The following is a 13,999-nucleotide window of genomic DNA, read 5'->3' as shown; positions in this document are numbered from 1 at the left end:
GTATAAACTTGTTGCCTTTTTGAGATTTTCTGCTTGATTAGCAAAGCTTGGCAATGCATCGCGCTGAAATAGCAAGGAACGAATAAAATATGCTAATATAATGACGACTGAATTTATTTTGTTTACTTTTCGGAGTAAAAGGAATACATAAAATAGGCTGCTTTTCAATGTAGAGATTGACTTAAAGAGGATATTGTTCCTTTATTGTAGGAAAAAATGCTTGGGCTCGAACGCCGTCAAGTAAAGCACTAAATTCTTGAATCGAAATACAGTTCAATATTGTTTTATTTTGTGTTTTTATTTTAACGATCGTTTCTTCTATTGCGGTTTCATTGCTACAACTGAGTAAACAGATCATTTACTGGAGGTCGAAACTCGACTCCAGGGTATTTTGAATAGCAGGTGTAAATAAATCTATTTATTTTTTCGGGATATATCATTATTTCGACGACGTTGTGTTGCTTCAGTGTAATATTGTCGCGTTATCAAGACATCGGACAAAAAATAATTACTTCCGATCTTATTAGCGCAGTCGAGTTAGCTTGTGATATGCAAATCTGCGAAAGCCACACTCTGACATTATCATAATTTCGATTTTATCAAATGGAAATTAAGCTTTTTAGCCGTATCCAGCTGTACGCTGACAGGAAGCGTTAAGTTTCCTTTCACTGGTTTCAAATCGACTGATTCAAAATGGCTTCTCAGGAGTATAAAGACAGTGATTTTTACGATTATTGTTGTCCCGTCTGCCTGGAAGAGTTTCAAGATCCCAAAGTTCTTCCAACGTGTAATCATAACGTGTGCAGACAGTGTCTTGAGAATATTATTATGCGAGCGAAACCGGCTTACTTACAGTGCCCGACGTGTCGCCAAGAATCTTTCATTCGAGAGGAAGACCTAGATGGTTTACAAACAAACGTGTTCTTGGTGAAATTGCTGCAACAGACCGAACCACAACAGGAGCGGGAAAAACTTACTAAGGGCATCCAAGCTTGCATCACAAAAGCCGAAGTGTTAGGAGAATTAATCAAGGAGCTTAAGTTGTGTAGAGAGCGAAAACTCGAACGCGGAGACAGTCTAAAAGAGGAAATTCGCAGAATGGCGGACGCGCTTGTGGAGAAGACGAGAAAAAGCGAGGCGGAGTTGATAGATAAGTTGGAAGACTTTATTGCACAACAAGACAGGGTTTTCAACCGCGTTGAAACTAAAGTGGAAGCCTTCAGAAGGAAGATACAAGATCAAGTTGATTTATCTTTAAACGTTTATGATCGAGAGGAGGAAGGTGAGATTTCCAAGATGAAAAACGCTTTGGCTTCCCTTGCTCGCGATAATCCCGAGGACAAACTCTACAAAGAAATCAACGAACTGGATTCGTTCACTGTGACATTTGACGCAAACAAAGATCTTCTGCAAAAAGCCAAAAGTCAGGGGATTGGAAACTTAACTCTGAGCGACCAGTGTGGAGTGAAAATTGGCCTTTGCACTCCCCTTCAAGTCATGAGGGTATCGCTTACTACACTTCGTAAGATCACTCCTTCGAATTTCGGCTTCGAATCTTTCTCTCCCTTAAGTATCGCGACAGATGGAGAAAAGCACGTGGCAGTGGCAGATCCAGAAAATAACAACATCCTTATTTTGAACAGAAATGGCGATTTCGTGAGAAGATTTACATCTCCTGCAAACTCGTCCCAGCCAGCCATGATGTTTTCAGGTGTTACGTTTTCGAAAGACCATAAAGATTTAATTGCGGTCAATGGCGCCCGTGACGTGCACCTGATTAACCCCAAAGAAGGAACATTTAAAGTGAGTTACAGAAGCAGCCCGCAGTGGGGCGTCAAATACTGTTTCGTCACAACCGATCCATATGGACGATTCCTCCTCACTTGCGAGCCCTTGGCGAAGCAGTACCGAGCATGCATCGTCGTGCATTCGGATGCGCCTTTCGGGAAACCCGATTTGAGGTTCGGGTTTTCAGGCGACGGCACACTGTTGTTCCCTTTCAAAGCACTTTACCATGACAAACATTATTACGTGACAGACATGGAAAAAGGTTGCGTTATGGTATACAATGAAAACGGTGAATTTCTTCGACATTTCGGGAGGAAGGACGATGAAATAAATGGCGATGGACATCTGGTTTTGCCCACAGGAATGACTTTTGATCCCAGGGAGGAAACCTTTTTGGTATGCGACTGGGGTTCCAGTTCTATTCAGACTTATAAACCCGACGGGACTTTTCTAGGGGCATTCCCCATCGACGGACGTCCCACGGATATAGCGATGTTCTCCGACGGAACCCTGGTAGTGTCTTCTAAAGACGATCAATGGATTCAGTTTATGTCAATATCTCCTCTTGGAGCGTTGACAGCGCAGAATGATGTGGAAGATGAGTGAAGTGCAAGTCATTGTGCGCATAACTCGGAAAATTTCTTTTTGTTTGCAGCTCAATTAAATTGTTAGATTCGTGACGTTATGTTCCTGCATGATATCATTTTACAGTGAAATTTGCTGTAAAGCAGAAACCTATCGATACATCCCCCTTACCTACATAACCCTACATTCCCACTTTTTCTACCGATCCAGTAAGGGTTATAATAAAGGTCATAAGAGATCTATATTAATCAGATGTAATCACAAATTATAAACGCTTTTGCTATTTACTGTTCCAAACTTGTTAAGACTTATCAAAGCCACGTTCCCTTTTTATTTGCTGTCGCTGAACAGTAGAGCGACTACTACTATATATATACTCAGATAGTACGCGCGCCGTGATTGTTCAATTTTACAACAATTCATGCTCGATGTAGTGCGGCCTGCCCGCTTGGCTTGAAATGTTTCTTTTCCTCAAAGCGAGTGACACTGACAGCGACAAGCAACTTTATACTAGTAATTTCTAACAGATAGTGAATGTTGTGCAGTGGTGTGGGGGACACACTTGAGGGGTACATGATAATATATTGTTGGGGTATTGGCTTGTTAGGAATAAATAAATTGCTAGCATATTTTGATGATTGAATATATCATGAAGTATGAAGTTTTCAACGGATTAAGTCTTCTGTATATTAATACGTCCAATCTCTCATGACCAGTCCGTTTCCCTAAAAAAGCTTTTGCTTTGGAAAGCCCTTATCCGGCAACATGGAACTTCGGCAATTCGCTTGCCTAATTTCAAACGAAAAGGAGAATGGTCACGAACTCGTGACGATTTCGACCATGTAATGGAGTACTTTAGGACTTTGCCAAACTCTTACCTCGTCTTACATGTGCGTTAAATCAAAATAGCTCCAAATTGCAGATCAACCATCGAGTGCCTAGAAATCTAGAAAAAATGCCGTCAAAGAAACACACAATAACGAGGTCAAGCTTCAAAAAAGTAAGGATCGAAAAGTACATTACGCCATTGGCTAGCTGTCATAGCCAATAGAAACCAGACATGTTCTATCCGTCACAAGGGTACACACCACGAGAAGTTTGTGCCAAGCCGCAGAATGTCTTGCATTCTCACAGAGGTACGAGTTGCGCTAGCAACTTCAGATGTACAGAGTATTTTAGAAATACCGGCAACTGATGAGATCCACATGGAGGATCGAAACCATGGTCTTGCCTGAACTAAGCCGAACAATGGCATATAAAACACGCAAAACAGTCAACAGGACTTGCGCGTAAACAGCGACATTTGAATCATGTGGTGCCAGAACAACCAAAGGAGGAATAAGCCTATACATCGAGCAAGAGAAACATAAGCTCGAGCAGATAGCTGCAAGAAACATAAGAATGTCACTAGACAAACGTATAGCTTTCTCAAAGTAAAGCTACGGCGTCTCCGAAGGAAATCGTACGAGAACAAATATGATATCCGTGATAAGGATCTACCTACTGTGCTTGCAAACAGTTCTAATCACAGCCGGGCCCGGCGTCACAATATAGAATGCAAGTAACAGGAGTGCTCACCGGAGCCGATATACAAAATATCCGCTCCGCAGGGCTTAGTGCGCTGGCTGGGATTCTTAAGCTTTGGCATGGAACTTGCTGGGAAGCCCGCTTCAAAACAATTGCTTGCTTACTGGTTTATATACGGAAGCTTATCCTAGCTGGAAAATGCGCATTTCTGGCATGAATCTAGCTGGTAAATTTTAATGTGAGGTTTTCCCTGGTAGACTAGCTCCATTAACAGCCGCCACTCTGGAAAATTAGCCCCGGGAAATTAGCATGCACTCATCAACCGAAGGCATTTCGCGCGAAGAATGGACTCAGGGTGCCGCCTAGTGATATGATCACTTAGGATTCGTCTATCCAGGCATGCGCTGCGCCATATTACACAGCAGTTATATGACCCCTGTGTGACAGCTGAGCTGTCGACTTTGAAAGCGTAAACGTTGCTATTGCAGGCACGGTCACGTCCCAGCCAAAGCTTTTGGCTACAGCGCTTTACAGAGTCGGGAACGGTTTCTTAATAAGAGAGTTGATTTTATTTCAACAAGGTAAGTTTCCTGTGCTTTCTCTTGTCTGTTAGCTGTGTAGTTTCAGACCTACTCTACTATTCTGTATTTGCCGTTATTGTTCTGACCAAGTTGGATAACAATTAATTTTATGTGCATTATCCCCGGGCATTATCTTCTTGGTGTGCTTTCCGTTTAGACAACCAGATCTTCTTTATTGTTTAACACATGTCGAAAATTCTTGATTTACTTATTCAGATGTTTACAATTTTGTTTCAGCAATCGTCAGAATCGTTTCGTGTAACGCAGCTAAAGACCATTTACTGAGGTATGTCAGTCTTGTGAGCTGTTGTATATCTTTCGTGCAATAGTACCGGCAATAGTATCGTCTTTGACAAATGCTTACGCGCGCCGTCTACTTTAGATGTAACATGTTTACTTGTATAGCTAGTAAGCTTATATACACTTAGTATTTAAATTTTAATCAAATTCTAGGCACAAGTATTCTCATCATATCGCGAACATTTCATCTGAGTGTGTGCTTACCATACATCGACAGACAGACAGACCAGGACATTTAAGCAAAAGTCGCGGATTGTAGTTGTTTTGTTTTTCGCTATATCGTTTTTGGGCTATTGATACTGTTATATTTATGATACTGCTATATTTATGGAAAATGGAACAGTTCGTTCTGCTCGGAATTTTTAGAATAATGGTAATGTGGCAGAAACTTCAAGAGAACGAAATCTTATTATCTGAACTTATGAGCTGTTGTTTCCTTTGATTTTACACTTCTTCCGAAAAGATATTCCACCGTTCCCTCGGGTGTCCCTGATGTTTTGCTACGAAATTTACGTCTTGAAGTCTCAAGGGTGGAATTCTGTGAGCGATTTTCGTGCTTCATTTCTATGATTTCCAATCAGGTTATTCTTAGTTTAATAGCGCGCGCGAATATACGTATGTATATTTTATTTGTATGATTTCGGCTTGAACGCGTCCCAAGCAAGGAGACAAACAAGGTTTTATACGTAGCTTAACATTCCGTTGTTTCTACATTCACAAAGCTTGTTTTAAGAAAAAGGTAACTTGGATTTCCAGGGTTACAAACGATGCAATTTTTTGGCGTTTGTATTTTCGTGCAATTTTGACGCAAATACCGAAAGAACTGTATCGCGATGCAAAGCAGCGAAATTTTATCGCGTGTGCCATAGTTTCTTCAGCGGCGCGTGACGCCAGAATAACAGTTAATTTTTTTAGGCTTGCCATAAGTCGACTCTTTCTTGAAGCGGAACAAGTGCAACTGCGAGAAGTCTTCTCGTTCCGCCAACACGCACGAGTTGAAATTTAATTTATTTAACATTGGCGCGAAAATATGGTTGCCCACCGATGACCAGATATGATGACCTTGCCTCGAAAAAACACTCTCTCAGGCCACTCCTTCCTAAATACGAAATAACTGAAGCATGTTTGATTAACATGATACCGGGTTAACTTTCATACTAGTACGAACGAAGGGCGCTAAAAAATGCCCAAATTTTGAATTAGGGTAGGTGCTGTGGTCTTGCAAATGTTTATGAAACATATGGGTCGCCTTGAGATGAAGATGAAGTTAAGGTGAAGAAAAAAAAAATACTTTTAGCCTTCGAAAAGGCTCCCGGCAAGGACAGAAAAAAAATTTGGCGAGCGCGAAACAGAATAATTCGGAGAGTGAAGCGATCGGGGCGGGACAGGGTAGCCTGTAGACTTATATTTTTGATGTGCCTATCCGCCGTTTGTGTTAAGCCTGCAACAAATCAATCAATGAGGTAATTAGACCTGTCAAGAAGCTACATTTTGTGTACTGGCAAACAGATCTAATCGACTTAATCATTCAGCCAGGCCCGGCGTAACTAACATGTTCACGGAACATTTCAAATTTTGTCCCTCCAGAGCCAATATTTAGAGAGCTTAAAACATATTTTGCAATACCGAAGTGAGCCTAAAGAAATTATTAGCAAATGATAGAGGTGTCGAACTCTGCTAAGCGACATGTAGATAACAGCGGAAAGTCCGGAAACCACGCCCTTGACCACTTGGGAAAAGTTTTCATCTTTGCCGGCTAAAAAACCACAAAAATTTGAAACCGCAACGGGAAAGGAAAACTTTTAGACAGAAACGGAGGGTCGCACTAGTGGGAGATAATTGTCAGTACCAAATTTCAAATTTATTTGCTTGGCAATGTCATCCCAAGCTTTGCGGGCTTGACTGCTGTTGATGCGATCGAAATTCTCGGCTCACAGGTTGAATAGCATTTTTTCTTCGTCATCTGACCATCTTACATAAGATCGTTTTCCAGTATCTACGGGTTCAGGATCAGGAGACGATTGGGAAGACGAAGATGACGACGTTGTTGAAGCGCTTGCTTGCATGGACCTGGTCGGTAGAGCGCTTTCCTGCGCAATGCTCGCATGTGAAGTGCTCGGTTGCGTTCCCCTTCCAGTCATATCATTGTAGACGGGAGCATACTGCAGGTATTCCATGCTGTCGCCGTAAAAAGCTTGAAAACCTCGTTTTTCATGTTACGCTGACAAGCGTTCACAGTTACCGCTGTGATTCCCATTGTTTGGCTCCACCCAAGCACTACGGCGTCTTTGATGTTTTACCGATTCGCAAAGTTTTTGCCAAAGCGAAAAACCTGCGGTCGCTCTAGGCAAACGCCCGCGATGACAGATTTCCACCACAAAGTAAACAAATTCTGGCAAAGATTTCCCAAGTGCGACCCATACCTATAGCACAGTCAGACGGCTCGACTCTACTTAAAATTCCTCCTCATAACAGAGCATTTTGTTCTTGTTAGGCAGCACAATCAGTATCAAACTTGCTATTAATTGCCCTTAAAATAAAGACGTTTTGATCGTAATATCAGTCTCAATGCGTTTAGGTAATTTCAATGTGATGTTCTATTAAAAAGGCTTTACAGAAAAAGAGACTCTAGCTTTCCATATTTTGCGACTCCGTTTGAACTGGCCTCTTTGGAGTATTCTTTGTTTCTGCAGGGAATCATGAAATGATGCCGCCTCGAACAATCGCGGTGTTGAAGGAAACATGAGAGGCACACCATTGGCTACCGAGCTCACAGTTCACAGCACGAGGAAAAGGGTTTGCAAAAATTAATGAGCTAGTTACTTCTAACCATATCTTTGTTAACTAATAGAGAAAAAAACGTTAGAGAAAAAAACGTTTGTGAACTATTTAGTGGTTGTTTAATGCTTAAAGACCACATGCTGAATGGTATACAGGAAGTGAGTTAAACGCTTTCTCACTAACCGAAAGTGTCCCGTGACAGAGCCTCCCAACAAAAATGAAGTTACCTCTTTAACGGCTCATCGTAAGCTAATTTTAAGTGATCTCGTTGGAGGCTTCAACACATGGAAGGTTGTGAAAGTATTTGTTATCTCTGAAGGGAGGTTTGGAAACACCAAAAGATTATTTTACTTGTAGACGACTGCTAGTAATTTTCCCAAATTATCCCAGAATCCTCATGTCTTTTCGAGAAATTCGGAGGCATTTCCACTTAGTCCCAACACGGTTATGAACAAGTGTTTGATCTCAAAAGACTTTCCTAAACTGGCGAAAACACGTCAGCTAATTAGGAGAAAAGTGTTGTCTGTCAAAATGCAATAAAGTAAGCTTAATGGAGATAAATTTTGCTTGAAGCATGTAAACTTAACTTAATATTTAGAGAAGTGTTTGCGATTTCGCAAGGAAGTTCAAACTTCTTCTGAACAACTTAACTTAATTTGGAGAAGTGATGGTGATCTCACAAGGGATTCCAAACTTCGTAACATCTTAACTTAATTTAGAAAAGTGTTTGTGATCTCGCAAGGGATTCCAAAACGTATTCTGAACACCTTACCTTAATTTAGAGAAGTGTTTGTGATCTCGCAAGGGATTCCAAACCTTCGTAACATCTTTACATACTTTAGAAAAGTGTTTGTGATCTCGCAAGGGATTCCAAAACCTCTTCTAAACATCTTAACTTACTTTAGAGAAGTGTTTGTGATCTCACAAGGGATTCCTAAACTTCGTAACATCTTAACCTACTCTAGAAAAGTGTTTGTGATCTTGCAATGAATTCCAAAACTTCTTTTCAACATCTTAACTTATTTTACAAAAGTGTTTGTGATCTCGTAAGGGATTCCAAAACTTCTTCCGAACATCTTAACTTACTTTAGAGAAGTGTTTGTGATCTCACAAGGGATTCCAAAACTTCGTAACATCTTAACTTACTTTAGAAAAGTGTTTGTGATCTCGCAAGGGATTCCAAAACTTCTTCTAAACATCTTAACTTATTTTAGAGAAGTGTTTGTGATCTCGCAAGGGATTCCAAAACTTCGTAACATCTTTACTTACTTTAGAAAAGTGTTTGTGATCTCGCAAGGGATTCCAAAACTTCTTCTAAACATCTTAACTTATTTTAGAGAAGTGTTTGTGATCTCGCAAGGGATTCCAAAACTTCGTAACATCTTAACTTACTTTAGAAAAGTGTTTGTGATCTCGCAAGGGATTCCAAAACTTCTTCTAAACATCTTAACTTATTTTAGAGAAGTGTTTGTGATCTCGCAAGGGATTCCAAAACTTCGTAACATCTTAACTTACTTTAGAAAAGTGTTTGTGATCTCGCAAGAGATTCCAAAACTTCTTCTAAACATCTTAACTTATTTTAGAGAAGTGTTTGTGATCTCGCAAGGGATTCCAAAACTTCGTAACATCTTAACTTACTTTAGAAAAGTGTTTGTGATCTCGCAAGAGATTCCAAAACTTCTTCTAAACATCTTAACTTATTTTAGAGAAGTGTTTGTGATCTCGCAAGGGATTCCAAAACTTCGTAACATCTTAACTTACTTTAGAAAAGTGTTTGTGATCTCGCAAGAGATTCCAAAACTTCTTCTAAACATCTTAACTTATTTTAGAGAAGTGTTTGTGATCTCGCAAGGGATTCCAAAACTTCGTAACATCTTAACTTACTTTAGAAAAGTGTTTGTGATCTCGCAAGGGATTCCAAAACTTCTTCTAAACATCTTAACTTATTTTAGAGAAGTGTTTGTGATCTCGCAAGGGATTCCAAAACTTCGTAACATCTTTAGTTACTTTAGAAAAGTGTTTGTGATCTCGCAAGGGATTCCAAAACTTCTTCTAAAACATCATAACTTATTTTAGAGAAGTGTTTGTGATCTCGCAAGGGATTCCAAAACTTCGTAACATCTTTACTTACTTTAGAAAAGTGTTTGTGATCTCGCAAGGGATTCCAAAACTTCTTCTAAACATCTTAACTTGTTTTAGAGAAGTGTTTATGATCTCGCAAGGGATTCCAAAACTTCGTAACATCTTAGCTTACTTTAGAAAAGTGTTTGTGATCTCGTAAGGGATTCCAAAACTTCTTCTAAACATCTTAACTTATTTTAGAGAAGTGTTTGTGATCTCGCAAGAGATTCCAAAACTTCGTAACATCTTTACTTACTTTAGAAAAGTGTTTGTGATCTCGCAAGAGATTCCTAATCTTCTTCTGAATATCTTAACTTATTTTAGAGAAGTGTTTGTGACCTCGCAAGGGATTCCAAGACTTAGTAACATCTTTACTTACTTTAGAAAAGTGTTTGTGATCTCGCAAGGGATTCCAAAACTTCTTCTAATATCTTAACTTACTCAAGAGAAGTGTTTGTGATCTCGCAAGGGATTCCAAAACTTCGTAACATCTTAACTTATTTTAGAAAAGTGTTTGTGATCTCGCAAGGGATTCCAAAACTTCTTCTAAACATCTTAACTTGTTTTAGAGAAGTGTTTGCGATCTCGCAAGGGATTCCAAAACTTCGTAACATCTTATCTTACTTTAGAAAAGTGTTTGTGATCTCGCAAGGGATTCCTAATCTTCTTCTGAACATCTTAACTTATTTTAGAGAAGTGTTTGTGATCTCGCAAGGGATTCCTAATCTTCTTCTGAACATCTTAACTTATTTTAGAGAAGTGTTTGTGATCTCGCAAGGGATTCCAAAACTTCGTAACATCTTAACTTATTTTAGAAAAGTGTTTGTGATCTCGCAAGGGATTCCTAATCTTCTTCTGAACATCTTAACTTATTTTAGAGAAGTGTTTGTGATCTCGCAAGGGATTCCTAATCTTCTTCTGAACATCTTAACTTATTTTGGAGAAGTGTTTGTGATCTCGCAAGGGATTCCAAAACTTCGTAACATCTTAACTTACTTTAGAAAAGTGTTTGTGATCTCGCAAGGGATTCCAAAACTTCTTTTGAACATCTTAACTTATATTAGAGAAGTGTTTGTGATCTCGCAAGGGATTCCAAAACTCCTACAGTTTATTTAACTAGATCAATGCTGTAACAAGGTTTTCGAAAACTGCAGAAAAAAAAAGAAATTCACTACCTATACTAAGAGAAATGCTTCAAAACTCTCTTTGGTTCTCCTGAAGGTTCCTTGAACATCGTAGTTTGTTATTCAACTGTATGAGTGTTTTTTAATTTATGAAAGTTTCCTAATCATTGAAGGGTTTACAAAGGTTTTACTTAGAAGAAGTGCAGTTACATATAGGTTATTTTAAACAATTATACCCATTTAAGTGAAGTGTTATTATTTACGACTGTTCTTCGCGATTGTATTTTATTGTGTTCACATGATGTAAGTTTCTCCGCAGGTTCTAGAGTGGAACGTGGAGTACTTTGTTGGTGTTTTGCTGAACAAATTGCATTTCAGGTATGATATAGGCTTTCCTGCAATTTGAAAAGGGAAAAAAAGGGACTCGCGTCCATATAGAGGTGTTTTTTTAACAGTTAGACACGAGTTTTTTTATGAAGGAAAGAGTGTTTTTTTTAGTTTTATTAGGTAATTTCAAAGATAAAGGTACAAAACTGTCAATTTTTCCTTTTGAAGGTCAAAAAAGTCAATACCATTTTTCAAGATAAAGATCAACGCGCGCATGCTAAATGTTGTTCCTTTCCTTTTTACACAAGTTGAAAGAGAGAGTTGACTGTGAGACCATTTTGCGTCAACACTGTAATTCAGGTAGGTAATTCACCTCATATAATAACGTTAAGGACTGCAAAAAGATTCTAAGGAAAGCTCTTTTTAACAGCTCAGTTTCACGAAAATAAGTAGGCATATGGTCAGCTGCATATTACTAATTTCTGGTAGAAATGCTAGCGTCGGACGTGGTGATGGTTGTTGAGCATCTGACATAAGCAGTTAGAAGAAGTGTTATGCAAATGGAAACTGGAATTATGCAGTTTACAGGCTTCGAGGTCAAGATAGTGCCTTCCTGGCAAACGTTTTGTTTAGTAAAGCATATTAAATAATTAGTAGCGTTTAAATCAGATATAATTAATCAGTAGCAAGATTCAGTTTTCTGTCAGAAACTCGAAAGCCTCCAGTAGAAAAGATCCAATGCAAAAATAGCAGCCTAAATGTATGTCGCCTAGAAGAAACACTTCCCTAAAGGAATTAAAACTATTTACCTTGAAGATTAGGACAAAATAAATCACTGTGTCGAGTTTTAAGGCTATCTTCTTCTCTAATTGGAGATCACAATTACATATACGTTATCAAAAAAGTGAAAACGAGGCTATGTAGGCCAGAGTCGTTTTATTCCCTTATAATCCGTTAAATAAGTCTCTACTTTGTAACCTTTAAACCAAAAAACGCCAAAGCGTTTTTAGTATTTTGTTCCATTTGCTTTTTTAGTGTGATCACGTTATAAGAAACGTGACCAGACAACAGAAAGCATTGGTAGCCATTTTTGCATATGGTCAGTTAGAAAAATAGATCGTTAGATGATGTTGTAGCTTCCTAGAGGGACGCTGTTTGGGCAAGAATGCACTTTCTTTAGTGCATCTGCTAACGAGGATTAGGATGTTTTGGATTATAGATTCTGGGTACGATTTCTCACAAGTGCCGCCAACACTTCACTCGGAGCTGCAGTTGGGATTATAAGAAGATATATGGTCTTTCATATATTCACTTGTAGTTGGGACTATGGTTGAAGGGGCAGGTGCACCAGAGCAGTTTTGTTTTCTCACAATTCTTTCAAAATTTGCAAACGAATGAACTATTAATATTGCTCTGGTCCGAAAATGAAAACTAGTTCAAAATGTCTGCTGGTTTTTCTCAATGTTGAGTTTTTCTATTTGTAGCTAGCAAGGGGTTATTAATACAGTCTGGATTATAGATTCTGAGGAACAGGTACGATTTCTCATAAGTACCACCAATACTTAAAGATATACTCGGGGCTGTCAAAAAGTTATGTCGTTAAGTTTGAAGGGGGCAGGTACACCAGAGCAGTTTAAAAACTGGAATGTGTGAGCTCGAGGTTCATTTCCAGCCCTTGTTCCTCCCATTATGGACTGAGAGGAAAAATTCAATTACAATTTGTAAATTGGTAGAGCTAACTCTAAGTATTGAACAGATCCGAGCATAAAATCCACTATAGTACATTTGAAATTATCTACCAGTTTCAAAAGGTAACTAAGGCAGTCTGAACCTGGGTCCGTTGAGGTATTGGTTTCCTAAAAACGCTATTCAGCGACAATTGTTTTGCGGAGGGCTATAAATTACCGCTAGATGAATTATTGCATGGATGGAGAACTGTCCTAATCTTACTGCCATTCAATGATAATTGTAGTGTTTCCTTTTTGAGGTAAGTAAAATTTCTGTTTTTTCATGTTCACTAGTTAATTTAGTCATAATTGATTAATTAATTAATTATAATTAATTAATTGATTAATTATAACTGAGTCAAATTAATTAATTGATTAATTAATAAGGTTCAACGGAATTTTAATTTAATTAACTCAATTAATTAAATTAAAATTGAATTAAAAAAGTTATTTATACTCTTCCTGGCTGGGGCAAAAAGTAATGTAAAAATTGCTGGGAAAACCAGCGTTTCTTAAGTTGTGCTGGCTGGGAAAAAGCATCCCCCAAACGGTTCCTGGCTGGCAACTTCATTTAGCTATCTTCTACTAGCTGGCAGTGCGGAGCGGATATTATTTTCCCACGGTTGTTAATTATTAACTATTTATCTCTTATTGGATGTCCATTAATACTTTCGAGCAACAACAAGTCAATTTTAAAATTTTTCCCGTTGAGCACTCCTGAAGTAAGCAACATGTCACGGTAAATTTCATATTTCGTCCCTCAAAAGCAAATTCATGGAGACTCATAAAAGCATATCTTGCAATAGAAATGAGCCTAAAAAATGCAAAAACACATGGCAAATTACAGAGGTGTCAAACTCAACGAGTCGACACGCAGATAACATGCAGACCTATGACCTAAAAAAAATTTGCCATAGCATGATCTAACGGCTCAAATTCACTTAAAATTCCTCCTTGTTACACAACATGAAGTGCCCTTCATGAACACGAGTGAAGCGACAAGAAAGGTCGAGTGACCGAACAGAGAGCGGCAAATGTACAAATGTCACGAACCGTAGAAGTCGTGTAGGCTAGTCAACCCCATTTTACACTTTACATGTTTCTTACAGGCTCCCTTTCTTTCAATTACTTTGTTTTT

The 13,999-nt window shown here is 38.7% G+C and overlaps 1 protein-coding gene and 1 long non-coding RNA gene across 3 annotated transcripts; both read left to right on the top strand.

Moving 5' to 3' along the window:
* Positions 1-422: 422 nt before the first annotated feature.
* Positions 423-3,016, top strand: LOC110050788 (uncharacterized). Its single transcript, XM_020756755.2, has one exon. The coding sequence runs from the start codon at positions 694-696 to the stop codon at positions 2,392-2,394; it is 1,701 nt and encodes a 566-aa protein (XP_020612414.2). The 5' UTR covers positions 423-693; the 3' UTR covers positions 2,395-3,016.
* Positions 3,017-3,940: 924 nt separating this feature from the next.
* Positions 3,941-13,146, top strand: LOC149102096 (uncharacterized). Of its 2 annotated transcripts, XR_016202589.1 has the most exons (6): positions 3,941-4,481; positions 4,719-4,767; positions 7,475-7,577; positions 11,127-11,185; positions 11,363-11,494; positions 12,619-13,146. It is a non-coding gene; the product is annotated as an uncharacterized LOC149102096 (long non-coding RNA). The 2 variants fall into 2 exon arrangements; XR_016202590.1 differs by lacking the exon at positions 12,619-13,146 and having other exon boundaries at positions 11,443-12,078.
* Positions 13,147-13,999: the final 853 nt, after the last annotated feature.

Source organism: Orbicella faveolata, unplaced genomic scaffold, assembly GCF_042242905.1.
Source record: "Orbicella faveolata isolate gen_17 unplaced genomic scaffold, um_ofav_v1 contig_36, whole genome shotgun sequence".
NCBI classification, from domain to species: domain Eukaryota; kingdom Metazoa; phylum Cnidaria; class Anthozoa; order Scleractinia; family Merulinidae; genus Orbicella; species Orbicella faveolata.
Note: the sequence above shows the minus strand (reverse complement) of the source record. Positions and strands in the feature narration are given on the sequence as shown.

Bases quoted from the DNA above. Each gene is read 5' to 3' on its own strand.
- LOC110050788 (XM_020756755.2), top strand. From the start codon at position 694: ATGGCTTCTCAGGAGTATAAAGACAGTGATTTTTACGATTATTGTTGT.